General features: G+C 46.6%; 1 protein-coding gene across 1 annotated transcript in view; it reads right to left on the minus strand.

The window, feature by feature from the left end:
* Positions 1–2,356, minus strand: part of METTL14 (methyltransferase 14, N6-adenosine-methyltransferase subunit) — a 40,348-nt gene extending 37,992 nt beyond the window's left edge. The window contains 2 exon segments of the mRNA XM_044301228.1: positions 716–804; positions 2,206–2,356. Coding sequence (XP_044157163.1) covers positions 716–804; positions 2,206–2,271 — 155 coding nt within the window. The 5' untranslated portion in view covers positions 2,272–2,356.
* Positions 2,357–13,597: the final 11,241 nt, after the last annotated feature.

Here is a 13,597-nt window from a genome sequence, read left to right on the forward strand (position 1 = left end):
CATGCTGACCTACGGTGCGGATTTTCCGCACGCTAATCCACACAGAAAATCTGCATGCATTCCTGATCATGTGCATTCACCCTTAAGGTCTTCTAGGACTAATATTTCTCTCTCTTGTTGTTGCAAACTAAAAGAAAAAAAAAAAAACGTTTTAGTAACGCTCTACCTTTCCCTCTCTCCAAAATTCGCCTGAATCCAGTTTTATCTCAAATTTTACTAAATTAGGGTTGAATCCGATTAGTTTACAATTGATTTGCTCATCTCTATAGTGGACTCCTAGCCAGATACAGCCTTCATAGTCCACAAAATTAAGAGGGTTTTCCGAAATTTTACAACTGATGGCCTATCCTCAGAAGGGTCATCAGTATCTGATCGGTGGGGGTCTGACACCCGGGACCCCCGCCAGTCACCAAGCACAGCGTCGTACATTGTAGAGTGCCTGTGCTCGGCATCGTGCTCAGCCCCATTCACTTTGTGATCGATGAACGTGTGGTCACTGGCCCAGGAAAAGCAGAGAGAAGGCCGCAGTGCTACAGCTGTGGGGGTCCTGGGTGTCGGGACAGGATGGAAGAATGGGTCCTGTCCAAGTCCTGCCATATTTGGAAATCTTTCTAATATTTCCTAATGCGGCCTTTCCTCCTCTTGCTGCCTGCCCGGTACCACAGAACGGCCTCTGTCTATAACCTAGAGGACAGTAAAAGGCTCATTTACTTACCGACACATTTCTCTGGCTTCGGCGATCTCCCTTTGCTCATCTTTGCTGTTTAGTACGGCGCCGATATTGTCAGCACTTTCCGCCCCCAGCTGTAGAGAAGAGCGCACACTGTTATCTACTGATGCCTCATCACAAAACCGCCGCTGCAGCCCCTTCACTGGGGCCGTGCCAGTCAGATCCCCACCCGTCAACAAGTGACGGAATAGCCAACCAAAATGCCCTTACTTGTACGAGTGGGAAGACCCCTTTAAAATCAGTCCCTTAAAAGGGGTTGTCCACTTTCTAGCTACTTGTGACCAATGCGTATGCAAGACGACTATATGACACTTACTAATATAGCCTTTGATGATATTCTCTGCCGTTTGCAATGGATACGAGAAGTGTATAACGTGAAGGAAAAATGAATCCCGCCAGCAAAAGGAGGCAATATGGACAATCAGAATGCATTAGTAAGTGCCTTGCATTATCTTTCTCTACATAATAAATGCCATTTGCTGAAGTGAAGCAACCCCTTTAAAGGGGTATTCCCTTGTTAGACAATGGGGGCATATCGCTAGGATATGCCCCCATTGTCTGATAGGTGCGGGTCCCACCGCTGGGACCCGCACCTACAAGGAGAACAGAGCAGAGAAATTTGAGGAGGGCACACTGAGCATGCGCAGCTGCCCTCCATTCATTTCTATGGAGCCGCCGAAAACAGCAGAGCGCTGGCTCAGCTATTTCCGTCGGCCCCATAGAAATGAATGGGAGCAGGGGCTGGGTATGCGCGGTGCGCTCCCATTCACTTCAATGGGAGAGGCGGGGAGCTGCGCCTGGTGGCGTGAACGGACCCCGGGAAACCTGGGGTCCTCCAGCCACAACTCTCACCGGCTCCATTCTCCTTGTAGGTGCAGGTCCCAGAGGTGGGACCCGCACCTATCAGACAATGGGGGCATATCCTAGTGATATGCCCCCATTGTCTAAGATGGGATAACCCCTTTAACTTCTTTCTGCCACTAGATCCTGGCTCCTTCGCTCGCTGGCCTCGGCTGCCTCACTGTATCCATCCGCTTTGACGCTGCTGCAGTGGTGATCTGCCCCCTTACATCACGTGCCCGATATAAATGACGCAGGGGGGGTCAGGTCCCCGCTGCAGCGGTGTCAAAGCAGATGTTTACAGCGGGGGGCCTGAGTGAGGCAGCGGTGGAGAGTAGGCATGTATACTGCCCTTTTGCAGGTCTGGCCAGGAGGGAATACCAGTCTGCCATGTCACAGGGGCTGATCAGTGGTGGTCGGGGAGCTATAGGATCTCTCCTCTATGGTATTGGGCACTCTGGTGCTGTCTGTGGTACATGGAGGGTGAGACCCTGAAAATAACCCATAACCATCAGCTTATATATTCCAGGTCAGTGCGCTCATCCTCTGCCAGTGTGTAGAACTACAACCCCCAGCGTGCCCGAGGCTGCACACACCGGGAATGAGCAGCCTCAGTCCCCACCTATAACCATTACTTGCTGGGCCAGCAGCCTCCTGCGCAGCTTCTGCCGGGCTCGGATCTCCTGCAGGCGGCTGTTCATCGCCTCTCGCTTTCAGGATCGCCCGCTACAATAAGCTACTACTCGGGTCGCAGTGTGATGACGTCAGCTCCCGAACAGGCGTGGCGCAGAGCCGCCATGTTGGAAGGATGCGGGCACGGCTACTTGTTTTGTAGTTGGCCGCCTAGGTTTCTCTTCCTGTTTATATCTTTTGTCATGAAAGCGAGTCGCGACATAAGGGAATTTATATTGCGTCACTGAGGTTTACTGGCAATAACTGAGTGGCAATTATGGGGCTGGATGAGGCTGGTGCCCAGGGACAGTGCTGCTCTTAGAGAACATGGCCGGGAAAGACAGCACAGTATGATACAGTTATAACAGCACATGGTTGTCTCTGATCCTGCATTAGGAAAAAACATCGGCTCCCCTCCCTCCTCCGTAAAATCTGCTGTTATTCACTTGAATGGGGCTTGGTTGTCATACCAGGCACAGCCAATCAACAAGAGTGGCGCTCTTCCTGGATGAAACCCCTTTAAATTAACTCCTTCAGGGCCCTGCTATTTTTCGCAAATCTGACGTGTCACTTTTAGGGATGAGTGAGCAAATCGACTTTGGATGAAACATCCGAAGTCGGTTCGCATAAAACTTCATACAGTAGCAGGAACTCAGTACAGTATTAGAATGTATTGGCTCCGATGAGCCGAAGTTATTGCTTCGTGAAGTCTCACGTGAAGTCTGCTCAATAACGATGTAAATTAATATGTACTGTAAAAAAACATTTCCCGAACTCGGGTTCGGTTCCAAGTAGTAGCTTATTTTGGGAAAGGGTATTTTTTTTACTTGAAACACTTTTTTTAACTTTGTTTTTAACTTTTTATTGTTTTCCTACTCTGGGACTTCAACTTCTGGGGTCTGATCCCCTCTGCAGTGCATTACAATACAACAATAAATGCTGACAGCCTGCCTGTGAGACCCTGTCTAAGGGCTGGATCTCACAGGCTTCCGTAAAAGACAAGCTCTGATGCCAATGGAAGGCATCGGACTGCCTTCTCTGCCATCGGGTCCCTGCCACTGCAGCGCAGGGACCCAATGGAGATGCGGAGGGTACCCTCCGCAAACCCTCTGCATGCCGCGGTCAGCTTTGTCTGCGACATACAAGGGGTTAATAAGCCGTAACCAGTGTCTTGACTGATGTCGGCGTATGCAGCTGGTCTGTCCACCAAGGGTCCTTAAACCCCTTTAAAAAAATTAAAAATAAAAATGAAATAATTTTTTTTTTTATTCCCAAAAATATTTTTTTAAAAATGTTTAGCATGAAAATTATAATTACTCTTACAGGTAATTGGATCCACGACAAGAAAGCTGCAGTATAAAAAGGTGGAGACTCCTCCCACCTCAGTGTGGATTCCAGAGTATAAACATGAAACTGCCACACAGTGGCGGATCCAGAGCCTGGTCTCGGGAGGGGCATTTCCAGATCATTTTCTGTCCGCCGCCACAAAACAATGGTGCTTATAGAACAGACTACACAGTGTAGCGGTATACTGTATATTGTGGGGCACAGTGTAGGTTATATGTGTATAACAAACATATTTCACAGGAAAACTTACAATTACTTGGCTTGGTCCTTGGGGATCTAGGACGCCACTTCCACACTTTGGCTGGGGGGCTCGGCGGAGCTGATGTTGTGTTTTATCCTAATGAGAAAGATTTCATAACAAGGATTTGGAGAAGGGGCAGAGGGATAGCAGAGCAGGGAGAGGATGGTGCTGCTACTAGGGGATCATACCATGGGGGAGTAATAAAGCCCACCATTATGCCCCCCAGTAGAAATAATTTTTATAATGTGACAAAAAATACCCCCTTGTAATGCCCCCAGGTGAGCTAATGTCCCCATAGTGCCCCCATAATGTACAAGTATAAAATACCCCTATATGGTGCCTCCAGTAAATGCTCCCATAGTGCTCCTCTCCCCCCTCCATCCTAGTGCCCCCCATAATGTGTCCCAGTATAAAATGCTACTGTACAGAGCCCCCCATATAAAATACCCCTTCTTTGGGGCCTCAGTAGATGCCCCTATAGTGCCCACCAATAATGTGCTAGTAAGAAGTGCCCCCAATCACGTGCCAGTAAAATATGCCCACATAGATGCCCCCAATCATGTGCCAGTAATTAGAGCCCCCATCATAATGTGCCAGTAATAAGCACCCCCCATCATGTGCCAGTAATAAGAGCCCCCCCAATGTGCCAGTAACAAGAGGCCCCTCATCATGTGCCAGTAATAAGAGCCCCCATCATGTGCCAGTAATAAGAGCCCTCCCCAATGTGCCAGTAAAAAGAGGCCCTACCCCCAATGTGGCAGTAACTAGAGCCCCCCTAATGTGCCAGTAACAAGAAACCCCCCCAATGTGCCAGTAACAAGAGCCCCCCCCAATGTGCCAGTAACAAGAGTCCCCCCCAATGTGCCAGTAACAAAAGGCCCCCCCAATGTGCCAGTAAAAAGAGGGCCTACCCACAATGTGGCAGTAACCAGAGCCCCCCTAATGTACTAGTAACAAGAGCCCCCTAATGTGCCAGTAACAAGAAACCCCCCAATGTGCCAGTAACAAGAGGTCCCCCCAGTGTGCCAGTAACAAGAGGACCCCCCCAATGTGCAAGTAACAAGAGCCCCCCCCCCAATGTGCCAGTAACAAGAGCCCCCCCCTAATGTGACAGTAAAACTATTGTACATATAAAAAAAAAATAAACACTTATACTTACCTCCTTGGCAGTGATGCGATGCAGGCATCTTCCGGCCTGTGTCCCACGCTGTACGGCTGAGACGGCGCGATGACGTGGCTGCAGGCACTAGGCTGGCAGCCTATCAGAGGAAGGGGAAGGAACATGCCTTTCCCTCCCCTGCCCCACAGCACAGCCATATCGCTGTCCTGAGGACGGCGATACAGATGACTATGGAGATGAGCGCTTCCACAAAATGCGGAACAGAATTACGGACGTGTGAATGGACCCTTACAAGAACAGTTGTAGTGCCGAAGGTTGCTGATTCTTGCCCTAGGTTCTCTGAATGCAGTATGTGTGCTGTCTGTGTGCCACAAACATACTTTTGTGGAGCAGTGTGAATATGAACTTTTATTCTGCCAAATTCTTTTAAGTTTCCAGGGGGCAGAACTTCACTATGAAGTGCTCTCTGCATTAAAGGGGTATTCCGGTAGGTACAAGTTATCCCCTATTCACAGGATATGGGATGACTATCGGATCTGTGGGGATTCTACCGCTGGGATCCCAACGATCATAAGAACTTTGCCCCCGTACCCCCTGCAGGACCTTTGCTGCTCCCCTCAAATGACCAAAGCGGCCAATTGCACATGCCCATCCATTCATTTCTATGTGAGTTCCAGAGATAGCTGAGCGCTGTACTTTGACACAGTAAAAGTTCAATATTCACACTACTCCTGATTAGAAAACGGTATGTACGGTAAGCCGGATTGGGGTATGCACTCTGACACCAATAAGATGCAATGGCTGGGTCAGGTGTAAGTGATAGTCTATAGTTTTTGTTCATGACGCCAATTGCAGCGTGTGCAGGGTACTAACACGGGGCCCTTTAAGGTGTTGTAACTCACGTACCAGGTTAGGAATGCCAGAGTGGTATAATGTCTCTGTGTGGTAGTAGCAATAGTGTCAACGGTGTCTCCTACCTGGGTACGGCTGGACTCCTGGATCCTGGCTCACTTGCAATAAAATTTGTGTGTTGCTAGTAGGAGAAATTAAAGGGGTTGTCCAGGTTCAGAGCTGAACCTGGACAGCCCTCCATTTTCACCCAGGCAGCTCCCCTGACATGAGCATCGGAGCAGTTCATGCTCCGATGCTCTCCTTTGCCCTGCGCTACATTGCACAGGGCAAAGGCATTTTTCTGAGTTCCGGTGACGTACCGGGGCTCTCCATGGGGCTGACAGGAACCCCGGTGACGTCACCGGCACTGATGGGCGGGATTTGGCTCTGCCCTAGCCAGTAAAACGGCTAGGGCAGAGCTAAAGCCCGCCCCTCAGAGCCGGTGACGTCACCGAACACACTGCCGGGTGGAAGTTACCGCCCGGCAGTGTGTTATTGAAAACAAATGAGCCCGTGCCCTGTGCGATCTAGCGCAGGACACGGGAGCGCATCGGAGCATGAGATGCTCCGATGCCAGGCTCAGGAGGGCTGCCGGGGTGAAAATAAGGGTATGTCCGGGTTCAGCTCTGAACCCGGACAACCCCTTTAAGGGATTTGCAGCAATAATTGAGATCCAGACTTGGAATATAATTCAAACTGGTCTTTACTTGATGCAGCAGTAATCCATGCGAGATACAGCAATAGTCGGAAGTCCCAGCAGGTATTGGCAATATATGGCAGGAATCTATCTTCTGCTATTATCTCGTGCCTGGAGCTCTCTGCAGGATAACTCGTCTGCTTGTGGCTCTGTAATATGGCAGGAATTTATGTCTTAAGCACTTACTATCTTCTGCCGTGTGGGGACTGACTAGCTGAGGAGGAATTTGGCTTCTCCTGGTCTCTGGACGGTACTCACAGTTGTGCTCACAGGGTATGCTTCTTCCTGGAGTTCTGGAGGTGGCTGCTTGCTTGTCACCAGCTGAGGCTGAAGGGCTCAGACTGTGAATGAGGATCTTTTGTCTCAGCCGAGACAAGATTCTGGCTTGGATCCCTATAACTGGGAGCTCCTACACGCACAGCCTTCCCCTAGCCAGGGTGGCTGGCACACTAACTGAACATCCTTCCCCACCCATGAGGCAGGATGTGGGAGTAATCCACTCTGCTCAAAGAGGGGGGAGCTAAACTGGAATGTACTATTCCAGTCTAGAAAAACTAAACTGAACGAAGTCCCTGGTAAACACATTGCTGCCACCTGCTGGTGAACATAGAAATTACAGCAATTACATTTACAAGGCTTAGAATATGCACATTTGTGAGAATATTGGATAAAATCACATTAGATGACCGTACAAATACACTTAACAGGTTGTAGCAGGGTAAAAGAGTTTTGTAACATAACTCTGGGATGTTACATATGTTCGTACTTCCGTAGCATGGTCAAAACTGCTGACAGTCTCCCTTTAAAGTAATAATGCTCTAGGTGAGTACTGTAGTAACAGAGGAACTGTGTATACCTACTATGTACACTTGCTACAGATTCCTCAGACAATCCCCTGAATGGTCTAAAATAAAAAAAAACTGCTATACATACCTCTTTCACCAGAGCCTTTCTCTGTGCTGCTTGTCTGGTCCTCCTGTCTCTGGATTTGCAGATGTATGGCACATGAACATGGCCTCATGCAATCGCCCATATTTTCTGCACTAATTGCTTTATTTAATAATGCAGAGCATGGTGTTAGTCAGTGGGGCACATAACACATCCATATGTTTTGTTCATGGCGGTATTTTATTTTCTACTTAGCATTATATATCTATTCTTGAACACAGATTCATGGGTGATACCGAGCATGGCATTGGGTTTAGCTGTTGAACATTTATGGTCAGTTCCTAGGATAGACCATCAGTTTCATCTACTGTATTCCCTTCTTTACACAGGCACTACAGTTAGTCCCTAGAAGCAGCTGTATTTGCTGTCTGTACTGCTTTCTGTCAGTACTGAACTTGACAACCTACAATTTTAAAGGGAGTCTGTCACCTACTTTGAGCGTTTTAGACCACCCATATCACGTTATAGCACAGTTATCCAACATAGAAATAATACCTTTTTGTGTCTGTCCCAAGTCCAGAAGCTGAAAAAATCACTTTATGGCCACAAGTGCCTCGGCCCCTCTCTGAAGTGCCGGCTCCCCTTGCAGTCCTCTGGCCTGCCCACCTCTCCTAATTCATCCTCCTCCTTTGGGTTAGAGATCTCGTGCATGCAAAACCTGTCCCCATCACACAGCAGGACAAGTTACTTCAGAACACTGAACTAAAAGCCTCATGCTGATATCCAGGACCATAATGGGATTATGGTCCTGGATACAGCTGATAAGATCTTCAGCTAAATTTCTGTAGGAATTTAGTTCATGAGGAGACATGAAGTACAGGGAGGATGGACAGGACAGACTGTGGTAATGGAGACCGCATACAAGAGCTGCTGCTCATTAGCCACACCTCACCCTCCTCTCTGTACTTCATGTCTCCTCATGACCCCGAGCCATTATAATTGATGAAAGGCATTTGGGAATATATTTATCATAAAGTAATATTTAGGTATTTTAATTTTCTTGATTCCTTGAGAAAAACGAAAAATCCTGGCCAACCCCTTGAAATATCACAAAATATGATATGAATATACTACAAATTATTGTTAAAGTAGAATGTACAGACTAATATATAATAATAAAAAGCATAATGATGGCAAGAAATTATATGTTAATTATACACTCACCTAAAGAATTATTAGGAACACCTGTTCTATTTCTCATTAATGCGTTTATCTAGTCAACCAATCACATGGCAGTTGCTTCAATGCATGTAGGGTTGTGGTCCTGGTCAAGACAATCTCCTGAACTGAATGTCAAAATGGGAAAGAAAGGTGGGCTACAACAGCAGAAGACCCCACCGGGTACCACTCATCTCCACTACAAATAGGAAAAAGAGGCTACAATTTGCACAAGCTCACCAAAATTGGACTGTTGAAGACTGGAAAAATGTTGCCTGGTCTGATGAGTCTCGATTTCTGTTGAGACATTCAAATGGTAGAGTCCGAATTTGGCGTAAACAGAATGAGAACATGTATCCATCATGCCTTGTTACCACTGTGCAGGCTGGTGGTGGTGATGTAATGGTGTGGGGGATGTTTTCTGGGCACACTTTAGGCTCCATAGTGCCAATTGGCCATCGTTTAAATGCCACGGGCTACCTGAGCATTGTTTCTGACCATGTCTATCTCTTCATGACCACCATGTACCCATCCTCTGATGGCTACTTCCAGCAGGATAATGCACCATGTCACAAAGCTCGAATCATTTCAAATTGGTTTCTTGAACATGACAATAAGTTCACTGTACTAAAATGGCCCCCACAGTCGCCAGATCTCCACCCAATAGAGCATCTTTGGGATGTGGTGGAACGGGAGCTTCGTGCCCTGGATGTGCGTCCCTCAAATCTCCATCAACTGCAAGTTGCTATCCTATCAATATGGGCCAACATTTCTAAAGAATGCTATCAGTACCTTGTTGAATCAATGCCACGTAGAATTAAGGCAGTTCTGAAGGCAAAAGGGGGTCCAACACCGTATTAGTATGGTGTTCCTAATAATTCTTTAGGTGAGTGTATGTATGTTACTAGGAGAAGGACCCGGCTTCACACGGGTATATTTCATCTATTTTATTTAATGTTTGTGTGTGTCGTTAAAAGATATCGACAGTATCCACTATAACAGTGACCTCTACAGACCCCGTCCCCTTAACAGTGACCTCCACAGCCCCCCCACCCCTTAACACTGACCACTCCATACTGCCCCTTAAGGACCGGGCCATTTTTTCACCGGACTGATTTTTGCAAATCTGACATGTGTCACTTTGTGTGGTAATAACTTTAAAACGCTTTTAATTATCCAAGCCATTCTGAGATTGTTTTCTCGTCACATATTGTACTTCATGACACTGGAAAATAGAGTAAAAAGAAATTCATTTTTATTTATAAATAAATACCAAATTTAGCAAAAATTGGGAAAAATGTGCAAATTTCCAAGTTTCAATTTCTCTACTTCTATAATACATAGTAATACCTCCAAAAATAGTTATTAATTTGCATTTCCCATATGTCTACTTCATGTTTGGATCATTTTGGGAATGCCATTTTATTTTTTGGGGACGTTACAAGGCTAAGAAGCAAATCTTGAATTTTTTTTGAAAATTTCCAAAACTCACTTTTTAAGGACCAGTTCAGGTCTGAAGTCACTTTATGAGGCTTACATAATAGAAACCACCCAAAAATTACCCCATTTTAGAAATACCACCCCTCAAGGTATTCAAAACTGATTTTACAAACGTTGTTAACCCTTTGGGTGTTCCACAAGAATTAATGGAAAATGGAGTTGGAATTTCAGAATTTCACTTTTTTGGCAGATTTTCCATTTTAGTCAATTTTTTCCAGTAACAAAGCAAGGGTTAACAGCCAAACAAACTCAATATTTATTGCCCTGATTCTGTAGTTTACAGAAACACCCCATATGTGGCTGTAAACTGCTGTATGGGCACATGGCAGGGTGCAGAAGGAAAGGACTGCTATATGGCTTTTGCAGGGCAGATTTCACTGGAATAATTTTCGGTGCCATGTCACATTTGAAGACACCCTGAGGTACCCCCACAGTGGAAAATCCCAAGAAGTGACCCCATTTTGGAAACTACACCCCCCAATGAATTTTTCAAGGCATGTAGCGAGCACTTTGACCCAACAAGCAGAAAAAAATCTGCTTCCGTCAACCCTGCAGTGTTCACATGAATGCCTGTAGTGACTGTAAAGTCCGGCACCTGAGGTACAAAGTTAGTAGCAGAAGTCCAGCTGGGGTCATTTGTAGAAGCTGATGCGCTGCTAACTCTACTGCGTCTGTGAGAGGGTTCGTCAACTGATGAATCAGAAGAAGAGCTATACACAAGAAAAGAGTCTTCTTTTCTACTGTCAGAGTCAGACTCTGAGACTAGTATGGCATAAGCCTCCTCGGCGCTGTACACCCATTGAGACATTTTGTAAATTTGTAATATATATATATATATATATATATTTATATTTATTTTTAGTTTTTATTCAGAAAAAAATTGAAAAAGAAAAGTGCTCCAAAAGCAGCGGAGCTTTATGTCACTGGTGACATAAATTTGTCACTGCTGGCAAATTCAGTGACAAGGACTGGTCACAGATAGAAGATAGAGGTTCCGAGGTATGAAGGGGGTTGAAACGGAGTATTTATCATCGGAGAAAAGTACGGACGTCCCCAATATATTTTTTTCATTTTTTTTCCAATAAACGTCTAACTTACCCTAAAACTAGAGCTCTAACCCTGATAACTCCCTAACTAACCCTAATGATTTGCCAAAAACAGGTTACTGACAGTATGGATGACAGGGACTGGGGTGCTGATGTACTGTCACTATTGGCAGCCAGCACACAGGTACAGGGGACAAATGAGGGGTGATGAAGGGCACAGGGGACAAATAAGGGGTGATGAGGGTCACAGGGGACAAATGAGGGGTGATGAAGGGCACAGGGGACAAATGAGGGGTGATGAAGGGCACAGGGGACAAATGAGGGGTGATGAAGGGCACAGGGGACAAATGAAGGGCGATGATGGTCACAGGGGACAAATGAGGGGCACTTTTGGAGTGTGTGTTTTTTTTTTTTTCACAGGTCTGTAACTTTCACTCTGCCTCCGATCACTTCTCTCACTGAAATCAGAGGATCGAAGGTGAGAGATAGCGTTCTATACATAATTCATGTACAGAAAGGAACGGACCAATTACAATGAATTATGTACAGAAAGCTATTTCTCATCTCCGATCCTCTCATTTCAGCGAGAGCCGGATGCCAAAAGAGGAGGAAATGTGTGCACGCATGCGCACACACGCGCAATCGCTTGTAGGGAGAAAAAGATATGTGGCGGTGATCTGCGGCCGGGACAACTGATGATCGGTCCCTGGCCGTCAAGGGGGAGTTGTTCGGTCCCCGACACAGTCAGATAATTTGCGCTTTAGGTGCGCGATCTTGGCAGGGGAGCATTTAAATGAACGCTGTGCATGTACAGCGTTCTGCATTCTGGCACAGTTTTCCCCGCTGTACATGCACGGCATTCTGCGCTAAGGGGTTAACTCTGACCTCTACAGCACCCACCCCTTAACACTGACCATAGGTTACAGTCCCCTTAACTGACCTCCACCATTCCAAGCCCCCTTAACAGTGACCTCCACAGCGACTGCCCCTTTAACAGTGACTGCCACAGTACCCCACTCCCTTAACAGTGACCTCCACTGTACCCCACTGCCTTAACAGTGACCTCACAGTACCCCACTGCCTTAACAGTGACCTCACAGTACCCAGCCACCCTTTTAATAGTGGCCTCCACAGTATACTCCTTCCTTAACAGTGATCTGCACAGTGCCCATCCCTTTAACAGTGAACTCCACAGTGGTCTGCCCCCTTAACAGTAACATACACAGCTCCCTCCCCTTTAACAGTGACCTCCACAGAGGTCTCCCCTTTATTAGTGACCTCCACAGTACCCCATCTCGTTAACAGTGATTTCCACAGAAACCGCCCCCTTAACAGTGACCTCCACAGAGCTCCGTTCCCTTAAAATTTGACCTTCACAACACCCACCCCCTTAACAGTGACCTCTACAGCACCCCGCCCCTTAACACTGACCTCCATAGAGGACCGTCCCCTTAACTGTGACCTCCACCGTTCCCTGCTCCCTTAACAGAGACCTCCACAGCATCTCGCCCCCTTAAAGGGCTTCTGTCACCCTACTAAACTCTTTTTGGGGGTACTAATTATCCTGCAATATATCTATACATTATGTTATTAATCATTTTTGTTCTGTAGATAAAGCAAAAAACGTACTTTTATAATATGCTAATTACCTGTCACCAACAGACATCTGAGAAGCTCTGACAGACGTCCTTCAGAACCTCCTCCTTGAGGTTCCTTTTGTTTTGCTTTCATTTTCTCATCTCGTTAGCCTCTCTCAGCTGTCATGTAGTTGCACTGATTGCATGCCTTTAAATCCCTCCCCATACTGCATCACTTTGCGGTTTATATTACTTCCTGGAGTGTGTGCATGCTGATGCTACTACTGAGTCTTCTACAGATAAGTTTTGTTCGTTCATTTGTGTTTTCCTGTTTGCTGGATCCCAGGTGACCCTGACTCCCTCCGTATCAAGTGTAGGGAGCCGGTGGTCGTGTCCCCTCACTATTATAGGGTGTTCAGGTGTTATACAATCGAGGAACGAGGATATGCGATCATCTACCATTGGGATTTTCGCATAGGCTGAGCAGTTAGGGAGAGAGGCAGGTCTGATGCAGGGCTCTCCCTTTTGTTCCTTAGTTTTGGATCCAGTCAGTCGGATCTTCATTTTGTGTCTTCTAGTTTTCTGTACACCTTCCGTGACATTATAAACCGCCAAAACCGTCTCAAGCATGGATCCGGATTCACTTTTGACTGAACGCATGCAGGGTCTTTCATTGGAGGTAGCAGATCTCTGTAAGACTCTTTTTTTAGTTTCAGGTGACCGGTTCAGCTTGCGTTCATGGAGTTTGTTCTGAGCCTAAGATCTCGCTCCCGGATACGTTCTCCGGGGGTAGTGAGAATTTTGTTCGTTTTAGAGAGGCTTGCAAACTC

This window comes from Bufo gargarizans, chromosome 1 (genome assembly GCF_014858855.1).
Source record: "Bufo gargarizans isolate SCDJY-AF-19 chromosome 1, ASM1485885v1, whole genome shotgun sequence".
NCBI lineage: Eukaryota > Metazoa > Chordata > Amphibia > Anura > Bufonidae > Bufo > Bufo gargarizans.